Source organism: Manis javanica, chromosome 10 (genome assembly GCF_040802235.1).
Source record: "Manis javanica isolate MJ-LG chromosome 10, MJ_LKY, whole genome shotgun sequence".
Taxonomy (NCBI): domain Eukaryota; kingdom Metazoa; phylum Chordata; class Mammalia; order Pholidota; family Manidae; genus Manis; species Manis javanica.
This window is the reverse complement of record NC_133165.1, coordinates 69314374-69329013: the sequence shown is the minus strand read 5'-3', so window position 1 is coordinate 69329013 and position 14640 is coordinate 69314374. Positions and strand designations below refer to the sequence as shown.

At 34.6% G+C, this 14640-nt stretch overlaps 1 protein-coding gene across 1 annotated transcript in view; it reads right to left on the bottom strand.

Moving 5' to 3' along the window:
* Positions 1–6748: 6748 nt before the first annotated feature.
* TBC1D15 (TBC1 domain family member 15) overlaps positions 6749–14640 on the bottom strand; it is a 124481-nt gene continuing 116589 nt past the window's right edge. Inside the window, 6 exon segments of the mRNA XM_073215602.1 lie at positions 6749–7874; positions 7877–8066; positions 9049–9135; positions 9653–9769; positions 12116–12213; positions 12600–12699. Coding sequence (XP_073071703.1) covers positions 7846–7874; positions 7877–8066; positions 9049–9135; positions 9653–9769; positions 12116–12213; positions 12600–12699 — 621 coding nt within the window. The 3' untranslated portion in view covers positions 6749–7845.

Genomic DNA, 14640 nt, shown 5'->3' with positions numbered 1-14640 from the left:
TATCTGTGCTCGTGGTGCCGCTTGTTTCATAGGTCGAGTAGCAGCTGGGACGTGGGAGGTGAACAATGCAAAACGGGGTGTTATTTGTAAAAGAAAACATCCGTCCCTGACGCTAGCTCTCATCTCTCAAACCCGCTCTTGGCAAGTTAACCTCGACCTTTCAAAGGTTTTGTGTTCTCTCTCGAAGAGAAGAAAATAACTTGAGAAAGATGAGCACTGCTGACCTAAACCGACTTTTGTTAGTAGGTTTTTCTGATCTGATGTGTTGTGCGCGTAGCATGTGTAGGCAGCTGGAGGGTGATGGTTTTCATAAAAGGCACTGTCCCGTGATGCCGCTATGCGGTATTGTTCAGGCGATTGTATTTCAGAGGGAATGTGACTTCGACTTTGCCACATAAAGAGCTGAGACACTAACTCTGGAATCTTCCTACGTGAGAAGAGGAAACCAAATGTCTGTGTATCACATTCCTTTCATGATATTGATGGAATGTTTCCTCTCCACTTACAACTAGATCAAACCAGCAACTGGAAATGCATAGATGAACTGATGTACTTAAAAGCTATTCAAACTTTGTAAGTCATGACTCACCACATCACAAAAAAATATTACCAGCCTCCTGAAGGATGGAAGACTCTTGACCAATGTGCTTGTTTGACTACAAATCTAAACAAAACCTGGGGCTGGCACTGCTTGTCTCTCTAGGAAACAAGATGAAGATGTTTCAAAACAGGAATGGATGAACTAATATTACTTAGAGTTTAATTATCTCTAGAGTATTGAGGGGACATAATTACTATTTGATGTGATTTTAGAAATATTGTTTGCCTTGTATGTCCTCTAAAAATCAGGTCTGATGAGCTAGTAAGAAAATGAGGTTTAAATAGATTGAAGTAATTGTGATAATATAGCTAATATTACTACGTGCTATTTATTTGCCAACTTCTAATACTTAAGGTAAAAACATGATTCATCATCTCAACACTTACAAAGCAGAAACTGTTATTTCCACTTTACAAATGGGGAAACTGAGGCACAAAAATTTTGGGTAACTTGCCAAAGATTCATACAATTAGAGAGTGGCTGAGGCAGAACTTAAATTCAGGTAGTCTGACCCCAAAATCCATACTCTCAATCAGTACACTATACGGCTTCTTGAATATTCCAACAAGAAAACAAAAGAAGGCTCAAGAGACCTACCTACATAGATTATTTCGGCTCGAACAGGTTTGGGGAAGATACGTAATTCAACAAAGATTTAAATACTCATTTCCTGTTAAGCACTGAAACTTAGTCCAGGCCATGCAAAGATGAATGAAATACAGTGCCTATGCTCAAGGGGTCACAGACTAGCTGAAAGAAACACATGCAAATAAGAATTTATCTACGGAAGAATTTAGAAGCATTAGGGACAGAGGGCTTAATGTCACCTTAGAGAAGTCAGGAGAGGCTTCTAGGAGGTGTTGCCTGTGCTGAATATTTAAGTGAGTTTGTGTTTGTTAATCAAAATGGAATTGGGGATAATAAGGAGGTGATTCCAGGTAGAGGAAACAGTAGTATACAGGGAACTCTTGTAGCTCAACGATGGAGTCTGGGTTTGGGACAAAGGTGCCCAGTGAGAGATGAGGCTGATTGGGAGACCAGGGTCCAAGTCCTAATCAATCTTGAAGGGCATTCGGTGGGCTTTGCACTTTATCACCTTATCCTGTAGGTGGAAGAGAACAATTCAAAGGGCTTATGTGAGGCAAAAGTAGCAGCTTGGAGGATATAAGAGTGAAGGTATAAATCACTTAGGACTTGAAACAGTCTAGAAAGGAGATGATGACCTGGATTAGGGCAACAGCACAAAGGATTCCATGAAAAAATAAGACGTTAAGGGGTAAAATTCATAGGACATCTCTACTTCGAAGTGGAAGAAAAAAAAAGTACCAGAATAACTCCCAAGTTACTAACTTGGGGGACTGAGTAAATGACAGTGTCACACTGAACTAAACCACATATAAATAATAGCATCTTAAGAGAAAAAATTTTTAAGTTAGGTTTTATATATATTGCATGTGAGAATGGCCAAGTGAAGATGTGTAAAATTATTTGGATATGAGTTTAAAATTTGGAATGAGACCTAAGCTGAAAGTCGTCTTGCCCTCTGAGAAGCAGGAATGGGCAGGTGGAGGGTGGGAAAGAGGAAAGACAGTTTCTCATCAAAACAAGTCTTGTGGAAACCACATGCATGTGTGCCACTGATTACAATTTTTTTTAATTTAAATAAAATTATACTGCACAAAAATAGGGCATTCATTTTGAATACACCCGAGTTTAAATCTTGGATCTGCCATTTACTGTGTTTGAGAATATGTTCTTTATCAGCCTCCACTTCTGTAATCCAAGAGTGATCAATAAAAGTACATCTTATATGGCTGTTCATGCAAATTAAATTGGATGTGTGCAGTGTTTATCAGTGTCTAATAGATATTTGATGCTCAGTGAGTTATCTCCCTATCGTATCCTGAGGTAAGTGTGACACAAATTTGTAAATTAGTTTGGAATCTTTGGCAGAAATTAAGGAGATATGGGTATGTAGGTTTTGATTAGGCAGCCATCCATATAGTCCATGATGAGCAGGTCACGATGAGTAAACAGAATTGGTTTGGACCAAGCAGTTAAAAAAGCCCAAGAATCATAAAGTGGGCAAGGGAGTATGACAGTGTAAAATGAGATACTGTGAGACGAGACCTCAAAATACAAGATCTGAATGGTGAATTGGCCATGGATTCATAAATGGGCCTGCTGGGTATACAAAATTAGGGGTTTTACATTAAGGACACCATGAGTCCTCAACATAGGTATCTGACCTCATTGAGGGCAGTTGTGAAAACAAGAAATAACATAAGCAGCTCTTAAATCACCGAAAATGGAAGTGGATCCTGGGAGGTTGTAGACTCCCAGGGCAAATATATAGAAAAGGGGATACAAATGGATGACGGGCACCAAAAAACCACAGCTCAAGGTTGGAATCTCTCAAGGATTCACTGCATGCCAGAAAGCTATCAAATGCATTAAAGACTTGAATATAATGTTCACAATTATTCAAATCCTCTCACAGAATCAACTCCTATTCTCCTAAACTAACCTTAAGTCTAATTCTGAACTTGAGTTGAAGATACAGAAAACTCAGCAACCCAAACACGTGAAAAGCATTGCAAAACTGAATTGACCAAAAGAAATGGGAATTTCTGTAGTAAAGAAACTTTTTTACCCAGTGTTTGAGGGACAGAGGGCGGGTTCTCATGTCTGCAATGACCCAGTTGTAGTCCTCTTGGGACCAAGAGAGAAAAGATTAGGGAAAAGGGTTCTGCTGAGACTGTGATGGCCCCAGGATTCCACCCTCTGAACTCAAACGGCTGGGCCTCGGCCGATATATTTCCTTAAACTCCCTCCTGAGGACGTGCCTCTGCCCAGACTAGCCCACCCACTCTCTTAAGTTAGTTCATGAAGCTAGGGGTTTTTCATCACACTTGTTAAGAAATGTCAATGAAATTTTGTTAAATTTCTCACTTTAAATTCAACAAATTTAAACAAAATTTCACAAAATGTCCTTTCCCCCTCTATCTTCACCAATAAAACCTTGGCACAAATCAAACTAAACGGAAAGTTTAAAAGCTAGTTTGGAAAACACTTAATAGGATGTGAAGGAAACTGGTGAGAACCTTAAGACAGTGTTTCTCCTCCTTTGGGAAGTTCATTAGCCTTTATTTGAGAAATCTTAATAGCTCTGTAAACCAAAACAGAACTGAGTTTAAATTGAGAAATTTAACAAAATTCAGTTTTTAGACTTTTTTTATACCCCTACAAAAGAATGTTATCTTGAATTTTGTCCTTTTGGGGAAGGGGATGAGGGGTAGAGTGTTTTAATAGAATTTACTTGTATTAAGAGTAAAAAAAGTGAAATTAAAGTTCACTTAGAAAATTCATTCACTCTTTATATTAAAATAATCTATTTGGGTTAGATACTATTACACAGCTAATAACTTCATAGTCAGCAAATACTCCATTTTGCTCATTTAACACTTGACTGTCTAACAAAAAGCATGTGGGCCAAATTTGCTTTGGCTGTATCCTGCATGTTTGTGCCCAGCAGACAGCAGCATGCAGTGTAAATGCTGGGCATTCAGAAGCACCTTGATGGCTTCTCCACTGGAGAGCAATTTGCTCTTATAAAGTGAGCCTGTGACAACCACGGAAGATTCTAGGGCCTTGTATGATAAGGCCATACAACATCTAAAGCAATCTAAGAACAGCCTTATTTGTGTTTTAAAGCAGTCTACTAATCCACTGGGTCTAGTGCCTCCAATCAGACTAGTATGGTGTTGGAAATATCTATTACTGTCACAGAAAAAGCTCATCTCCGAGGTTAATTAAGTCTTCTTAATTAAAAAAGCTGAAACCAGAATTAGACTGCTCACTGATCACAACTAAGCTTACTGGAATTTATTCTGTCTTCTTTTGCACAGAGATAAAAGATAAGTGAGGAGCAATATACCATAGATATTAAACAAGCATATATAAAAACTGACCTCCTATTATCTTAACATTCCAATTCTAACTTTAGGGATTGAACTACATTAGGTAAATATGGTATTTCTGATTCCTGATAGTTCTTAAGAGACTTTGATTAGTTTTTCTTTTTAGTGAGTTCATTAACAGCATCATTTCCCATGGGTTCAATGAGTGTTTGCAAATCTCTTGCAAAGAGCTAGAGAAGTATGCCCATACCCAACCTAACTGCCCTATCCAAACTTACCTTTGCAGCCAAGGGCAATACACTGTTGATTCATTTCCAATTTAATCCTGTTTCAATTTAATCCAGTTTAGAAGTAAACTGACACTGAAAGTTAATCTTCAAATGTAAGAATGAAAGGTAAAATTTACAAAAAATTATGCCAAGATGACTGTCATCACTTATAGTGACAAAAAAAACTATGGCAAATTAAAGAACTACTTTTTAAGAACTCAAGGATGTGTCCACCTGACCATTAAGTCTACTGTTTATCTATGAAATAATATAATGGAGTTCAGAAACCACCTGGATCCTACTAAAATGCAGGTTCTTTGACCTCACTTCCAAATATTCTGAATATTAGGACTAAAGTAGAGCCTTAACATGTATTTTGATAACACAGACCAAGATTTGAAAATGAGCACTCTCAAGATATTTTAATTAACGGATATTCCACACACAAAATCACTGGCATGAGTCATAACTTATGCTGTTATTCTCACATTAAACAATGGTTTTCAACTTTTGGGAAAATCAGAAAACCTTCTGAGAAGCTATGTGACCCCTCCCTCAAAATATGTTAAGACTTCAAACATAATAAGAGGTTCAACGCACCTTCTGAAAACCCCAACTAAACTAATCCAAGCTAGAATGGCACTACCTGGTTTCACACAGTTTCATGCAAGTCAGGTGAAGTTCTAAGTTCTTCAATAAACATTTGGGGTTGCTTTATGCAAACTATCTTAAATAGTGGGCATAATTATATGAATTTCCCATAAGAGTTAGTTGGCAGCATCCATTAAAATCCTTGGAAATGTCAGGTTCAGCAAGAATCACTACCTATCCTAAAATGTTATTTTCCTTACTCAAAAAAAGCTTTAGTCATCATCAAGGTGAAATTTCCTAACATACAGAGATGAAGAATCCTAGACACATGAAGCAATTAAAATAGGGATGTTCATAAATGCAAAAACTCATAATTGAAAATACTTTTTACAGTTAAATTGGAAATCACTTGAATTTTTAACAACTTTAAATATCACATAATATAGCACATAACATTTTTCATGTAATCAGGGTACAAACAGTGCACCTTGTGAAACCTGAAATAAACAAATCTTTAAAGTAAGACTAACAAATTTACCTGAACTATTTTTAGCAATCTCAATAGCTCAAGTTTACATAATACTTGCTAACTGGGTTTTGTGGATTTTGATTAAGACTTTGTCTAGCACTATATTACCATCACTTCCACATCAGAAATGTGCCAGATAGAAATTCAGACTGTTTAGTAAAAATATTTTAACAAGTAGCTTTGTAATAAAACTTGACAGACATTTACTCACTAAATGAATTAAAATTTTTTAGAACTCTGAGGTAGACAACACATTACATAGTGGAAAAAGCTCCCCAAAAGCTCCTGTCCAGGAAGAACAAGGACATCAAGATGTTCTAAGCAATTTCCTGAACAGCCGGAAATGAAAAGCTGGAGACACTGAGTTTTTGATCAGTTTACTTTTTTCTGAACAGGCTTACTCATAATTAACTGATGAAAGATAATACACATATGATATTAAAAACTAGAATCTAAAGGTTCTACTGTCATATTACTGTCAGTTAATGCTCAAGTAGGAAAAAAGTTCATTTGGTTCCCTAGTTCTTTGGGGAATCTATGTACTGGACCATTTTGGAACTACTTAACTTTACTTCACATTATTAACATCAATTGTAGGGAGTTGTTTTACCCAGTTAAGTAACTATATCCTCCAAGGCAAATCTCTGCCCAATTTCATGCTGATGAAAATATTTTTTCAGTTATAAAATGGGTCTTGTTTCTTTCTCATGCCCAACTCATCCAAATGATTGTTTCAGTCACATAAAACATTAAATGTACTGGGGTCCGTCATGGGTTTCTGCTCCTGATGAAGAACTAGTAGACTATTTCTAAGTGCAATGTAACTGAAAACACTACATTGGCTTCAAATTTATTTTAATGATATGTACAGGAGTTAACAAATTACAATTAAAACATAATAAGTTATGTCATTTCCACATAACTTAAAAATCATGCAACACTGCATGGTAAAAATAACAGCTTCATTCATATACAAAAAATAATTGTTTTGAGACTCATGATAGTATATTGAAATTTTTGACATTAGCTTTTTGCAGAATATTTTATAAAAATTTAAAGACCTGATTAGTCCATTAATGCATTTTAGGAAAGATAATAAACATTAGTAAAGTGAGGTTACAAGCAATTTTTAAATTACACCAGGTACAGGGTTGAATGTAGTCTCATGAAATAAATGTATGGTTAAGAAAATAGTTTTGAAAAAGATTTCATATTGAAGCTATGTAATAATTTTGTCAAATCAGGTTATATAAATCAAGTCAAGTTTATTCAGTTAAAGAAAATATGCCTATTCTTTCTTATACTCATAAATATGTACTTATATAGTCTTTATATACAAGTAAAGTTCAATGTAAAAAATATACTGCCAATCCACTTCTTATGGTTGAAATAGCTCTTTACACATCAAGTTGCACTGATGAAAATGTCCAACTTAAATCACATTCAACCAGCATAAATATTTAAGCTAAGTATTGTTGTAAACAATAGAGAAAAGCAAATTCTTTTATTTCATCACTGGGGTAACAAGCTACTTCTCAGCTTAGAATGCTACAGAAAGGCTCAACATTTAATGAAACCCGAAACCCACTAAACTTAAGAGTAAACAAAGTGAATGTTTTTCAAAGTGCATAATTTCTAACTCATCCACTCGTAATATTTATCCAATTCCAGTTCATCAGCAAGAAAATAAAATGTACTTGGCTATAAAAAATACGAAGGAATGTTATTTAAAAGAAAAGGCTATTTGTCAGAAGTAACTACAAAAATAATTAGTTTAAGTCTTTGTAAAGCTTTAATGCAAGAACATCAACTGGTACACTTTCTTTCCATAAACTTTAAAGCATGATCAATACCAACATTTTAAATTTCCACCTTTCAAGTGCTTAAAAAAAGTTGCAACAAAATGTCTCTTTAAAAATGAAGCAAGAAGAATGATCATGCAGGTGTTAATCTGCCAACACTGGGGACACTGGTGTCTGCACTGGGTGGGCAACTCTGGACCCACTGGCAGTAAGCACAGGCAAGCAATCGCTCTGAAACGTGGATGCAGGACAATGAGTCACGCCAACATTCTCATCCTCCCCAGTGCCTGAATCAGGTGTTGTAACTTCACTGTCCTGGAGCCCCAGGATCTCACAAACTGCTTGTGGCAATTCCTAAATATGAAAAATCAAACACAAAGCCATCACTCACTAAAGGGAAAGAGTCGTCACAAAATGACACTTCTATTCAAGACTTCACTGATTTCTGACGTTGAACATTTGTTCTAACAGTGTAATTGTTATGTACCCTCTCAAACCTGCCTTCTCTTCTCCAAATGAAATCCTAACCACTTTTTCCCCGCAAGTGGTTCCCTGATCTTCTATTTCAAATTAGTCACTCTCTACCCAAGCCATCTCAAAAACACAGTTTTCTAATATTCAGCATTTACTTCACTCTCCTTATTTTGTATTATCTTAGACATTAAATGAGATCTTATTTACACCATCTTTCTCCCTCAATACACAAAGTTTCCTTAAAGGTAAAAAGTATCTCATTGACACGTTTTAAACAGATTAGCTATCAAACGTTTGTAGAACTGAACCAAAGGATTTGGAACCACGAACAAATGACAAAGACCAAACAAGAATTATCATTTTAAAAAATCCAAAAGCCACATAAATCAAAAGTATAATGACTTGGTTTGAATTCAGATCACAGTGTATCAAACTGCCTTGTTTTTAAAAATTATTAAGAGCTTGACTGATAAAATGTAATGACATAGACTATTATTCACTTAATTATTTCTGAGTAGCACCTGTATTTAATATGAGGTCCATTTTGTGTATTTACTAATTCAATTGGGTAATATATCAATGCTTAGTTAAACCCTACAGGCTCCTCAGTTATACAGAAATGTCTTCATTACTTTTGCCATTTTGCATCATTATGTTTCCTAGCTAACATAATTAATCAACTGTTTTCAATTAAGTGCTGTAAATCTATAATGGAAAACAAAATACTAGCCAGTGCATTATGTCTGGCTTCAACTTGCTAAAACTGTCATTTATTTTAATTTTAAGAAAAATTATTTCTTGACTTCAGCCCACCAAAAACATACAAATAAAAAATCTTGCAATTATTTATAATAATGTATACCTTGCATTTTACCATCTGTAGAGAAATTGCTTCTGCCTTGCACAGAATATCTTCAACATCAATTTTCATGGACAATTCATTGATATGCTAAAATGGATCAATAAAAAAATGATAATCTAAACTGAAAGCACTACTATATTCTACTACATAAATAATTTATTACCAACTATATTTCACTGCAGATAAGACCCTTAAAATAAAAATATTTACTACAAATAAACTGGAAATCAATATATCTTTCACTAGATTATTTCAAGTTTTAAAGCTAAAAAATAGCAAGTAAGTTTATGGAACGTTAAACCCCCAGTCTACTATTTCAAAGTTATAAGCAAAAGACAATTATTTTTATAGAAAACTAAACTACATAAAAGAGCATTTGTTGAATTTCCTTTTCTTCCTAATTAGCCAGGTAAATATAACTGGCCAATAGGTATTTGTTGAACTGTCATTCTCATAGAGTCAGTCCCAGTACTAAGTGTTATTGGTACAATTTAAGTTACTCATGGGATTCAATAAAGCTTCCAAGGAAATGTTTTGTACATCAGTACCACCAAACAGAGGAAGAAGCCAAAATGTTAAAAATCTAAATTAAAGGAATAGCTACCTTAAGTATTTCATTAAAGCCATAATGCTTTTCCATTATTTGCTGCTTTTCTGATTCCAGAATAGCACAACAGATAAGAAGATGGAAATTTTTACATGGTAGTCCAGTCCACATTACCTATAAAAAATAGAACTATTTAGTAAACTACATCAATTCTAAGATATTTTCCTCACAAATACAATGCTGAACTCTGAATGATTACTGTGCAAAGCAGAAGTTGCCTAGATGGGGTATTCCCTATTTTTCTAGTTAGGAAATGAAGGGTAGGGAAGTGAAGTCTTCTTACCTTTACCTACAAAGTAATTAACATCAAGCTTAACATTATTGTAAGTATGATGAATTGCAAATGTGGCTCTTTAGGCAGGTACAATAAGCAAATCACTGAGCCTAACCAATATGACAAACGGTATTAATTAAGGAGCCACAGCTATGAAGTTTAAGGTTTTAGGGTTAGAGGCGTTTTCAGTATTTTTTCGAACGTTCATTTTTAGTCTCTGAGGAAAAAAGAGAGAGAGGGTAAAGGGCTAAATTCTGGAAATAAAAAAACATTCAGTTGCACGAAGTCAAAATCACCCAGATAGCTCTACGTTAAAAACATCGTATTATATTACACAGAGTGTCCCTGATTGTGACAAAGACTCAATCAACTACCCAAAATTCATTCTCAAACACATAAAACATTTGATCAATAGCTGCAATTCTTCCTAAATACAGGTAATACCCTCAAGTTTAAGGACCTAGTTCCTCTCTGGTTAATGTAAGATCTTAGCTGGAAAGATAAAAAGAACAAAACTATTAAAGCATACCTGAAATGATTTTACTTCTTTTACCAGGAGTAAATCAAGCTGAATAATTTTCATACTAAATCCAGTTTTTGCAAGTTTAATTATAATGCAATTAACCTCAAAGCTTTCATTAACAATCCCAATTTATTTGGTAAACACAGATTGAGGGGTTGTTCTAGCTATGTGGTAGTAATATTCTCAACTGATCCGTTAAAAAGAAGTTGAGATACTAACTTAACAAAATTGACAAAATTTAAAACATGATTCCAGGTCAAGAACATGTGAGTTTTACTTATAACTGCAAACAAAGAAAGTGATCCTCCACAGTGAAGATCCTTCGGTCAGAACATCACCTTCTCTAATGGTAGTACAGTCACCAAAAGGATAGGAATCAATTTCCAGCTGTAAAAGTCTCAGAGGGCACTGGGGTATCTAAGTCTATGTATTACCGAAATAGGTTGTCTCCCCCATTCTTTCCTTGCGAGAATTTCTGTAACTCCTTATTTTTATAAAGGTAAGACAGCAATCAGTCATTATATCAATATTCTATTTTAAAGGCACATTGATCTGTTAATAACCTAACAGATATATGAGAAGAAAATAATTTTATTTTTCATCAAGAGTTGTCCAGGGAAAAAATGGAATAAAAGAATACACACCAAAAATATGATCATGAATATCCTCTAGAGTGGGGGACAGGAAAATGGGATTCAGTTTGGTGATTAAAGAAGACAGTAGTTGTATCTTTAATTTTTCTTGGAAAAAAAAGAAAAAACAAGAAATACGGAAAAATGTTACATACGTTAAATATGGATGGTGGGATATGGGTGGGTGATATACAACCCAATTATGTTCCATCTCAGCCTAAGTCATCAGCTAACATAATCAGGCCAGAGATAAAGTTGACTGCCAATGATTAAATGTGGCCTTTCTTATTGTTAGCGTGCCCATCCTGAAAATTAAAGATCTCTCACCTCTTCTTGAGAGCAATTTAGCAAAATCTACCAAAAGTCTTAAAAACTGGTTAGTCTTTGACTCAGAGGTATCAACAAATTATTCTAAAGTCAGTCAGAGGTATACATACAATTATGTATATTAAGATATTTGCCTTAGTTAAATGTGATGTCCACTGCAGTACTGTTGGTGCAAACAAGCAATGTACCTATCAAGTAGGAACTATATAAATAGTTCTATATTCATGAGATGTTATATTATTCTTAGTATTCTACTTTAAAATTTCTCTTAAAAAGAAACACACAAGTTAGCTCCTTCCCAACACCTCAGAAATTACAAACAAAATGCAATCTCAACTGATGGGCCTGTCAAAACTTCTCTGAACACTATACAAATCTATACCATAATGTGGCAGAGTCCCACATAAAGTCAAGTTTCCCAAGGAAAAAACACAGGTACAAATAAATAGTCCATAGAATTGGTCTGGGAAGCCTACTGGGTCCAAATCTCATAAGGATTGTAATTTACAGAAAACAAGTTCCCAAGACCAGATATTTCAGTTCAAGATCAATAATTTTTAAGGAGCAACCCACAAAACCAACTGCATTTTGGAACATACTTGCTTTAGAAATTTCAGTTAGGCTATTACAATGCATTTATACTTTATAGATTTATTTTTTTTCTCTAATAAATATTACAGTTGTAAAATAATTTAAGAACTTACCTCCCATAATCGAAGAATATCTAGAAAACTAAATTCCCTTTTAAATCTGATTAAAAGCCATCTGAAGCAAAAATAAAGGTATCCAGAGTCTTGAGATTCTACACAGAAGGAAAAAAATATATATGGCTTACTCTCATGCTACTTATCTCATAACACAGTGACCTGCTTCAAATTCAAATTATTCTATGCATCTTAGGCTATTAGAAGTCCTTTGAATTTAATTGCCTTTTACTAATTCAATGAAACAATTCAAATTCGCAGACTAACTTCTTTAAGAAAAAACCACCAAATAACAAATAATTCACTTAAGAATAATCTGTTTAAAGCCACAATTACGCAAAGGCATCCTGGTCCTGCACTTTTATTCCTCAAAGGAACTTAGGCAATGCAACCAAATACTTATGTCTTTAAAAAAGCTCTTTACATTTTTTTCTGTGTATTTTCCTACAATTTGCTGGATATGATTTTGATTCAATAAACTTACCTAGGTAACTGCAAAACCCACTGTCCAACAATCGAAGTAATGTACTTAGTTGAATTAGTTGTGTCTTCATGCCTTGCATTTGTTCTTCGAAATTCTGATGCTTTAAAAATAAATAAATAAATGTTACAATTAAGTAATACTGAGTAAATATAGTACATAACACTCATAAGTGACATGTAAGTGTAAGGACAAATGTTGGACTTATACCACACTGGTTATATTAAAAAATCACAATAAATTAAAAAGCTAAAGCAACATTAGAAAGGAAAGGGAATCCTTGATTTCAAACTATAGATTGTTTTTTCCCTCTATTCATTTGATTTATATAAAAAGGAGTGCAGACTATTTACAATAGCCAAGATATGGAAGCAACCTAAGTGTCCATCAGTAGATGGATGGATAGAGGATGTGGTACATAAGCACAATGGAATATTATTCAGCCATAAGAAAGAAACAAATCCTACCATTTGCAACAACATGGATGGAGCTAGAGGGTATTATGTTCACTGAAATAAGTCAGGCAGAGAAAGACAAATACCAAATGATTCCTCTCACTTGTGGAGTATAACAACAAAGCAAAACTGAAGGAACAAAATAGCAGCGGCCTCACAGATTCCAAGAAGGGACTAGTGTTTACCAAAGGGGAGAGGTAGGGGAGAGGTGTGGGAGGGTGGGTGGGGAGGGAGGGAAAAAGGGATTGTGCGGTAGGTATCACGACTGGTGCACATAGTGTGGTGGGGGGAGTCACGGGGAAGACAGTGTAGCTCAGAGAAGACAATTAGGGACTCTGTGGCATTGTGCTATGCTGATGGACAGTGACTGCAATGGGGTATGGGGGGGAGCACTCGATAGTTAAGGGTGAATGTATTAACCACATTGTTTTTCTGGTGAAACCTTCCTAAGAGTGTATATCAATGATACCTTATTAAAAAAATTAAAATAACAAAAATAAACCCATTATATGTTAACATAAATAAAAAAAGAGTGCAGAGGTAGCAGCTGTAGACTGATATACTTTATTTCCATCGTTAAGTGTCCCTTTAGTTTATCATATGAAATAAGATTAATTCTAGCTTTAACATGAACCCATTTTAAAGAATTAACTAGTTATTTCTTAGATTTTATGACACAGGGAATCTGTGAAGTCAAAGCCAGTTTTATGGTAATACAAAAACATTATGTGCATTTTGTACTTTATAATCTTCCACAAGTGTAAAGGCCATATGATGTGGTATCACATGATACTGAGTACAGGAACAGATATGATAATCCAACTGTCTTCTATTAAACTACATATTAAAGAAAATATAAAACATAAAATAATATCTCTTTTCAGTAAATTTTGTTTTAGAAGAGTTGTTTTTCATTAAAAAATGTTATATACATTAAGGTATAATAGGTTTACTGTTATTTTTAAATGAATTAATAATTTTATAAATTTCTCAGTATGAATATTTCATATGATAAACATCAATTGATATAATTCACATAAACAAATGCTCTCAGGGTCCTGAATAATATTTAAAAGTGTGAAGTGGTTCTGAGATCAAAGTTTGAGAACTGAGGCAGATTATATACTTTTAACAATCTTCCAGGCTGAGATTTCCCTAGCAACACTTCAGTAAGGGGGTGGGCAGAAAAAGAAATGAAAGTCTTCTTGAATGATTCTGCTATCTTTAACCCTTATGCCCCAACCTGTCTGTGGTGTCCTGCTGCCCAAACCTTTGTGAAAAGCTAAGAACATCTCCTCCCTCATGCTTTCTTTCAGTTTTAGAGACATAACAGTGCTTTATTAGAAACATCTATCATATAAGCAGTCAGTCATTCTTGGTTAAAAGAAAACAAAATTTTAACAGCTACTGATTCTCAATAAACTTATTTCTCTTTAATGATCTAAAGAACTAGTTTAACAGACTAATGCAAGCCTTTGGGACAGTTTCCTTACATTTACTATACATGGACCTGTAGGGGAAAGGCAGAATTAACTCTCTGATTAACAGCACATGACACAGCAAAAAGCTAGCGCTTGTCTGGGATTGTC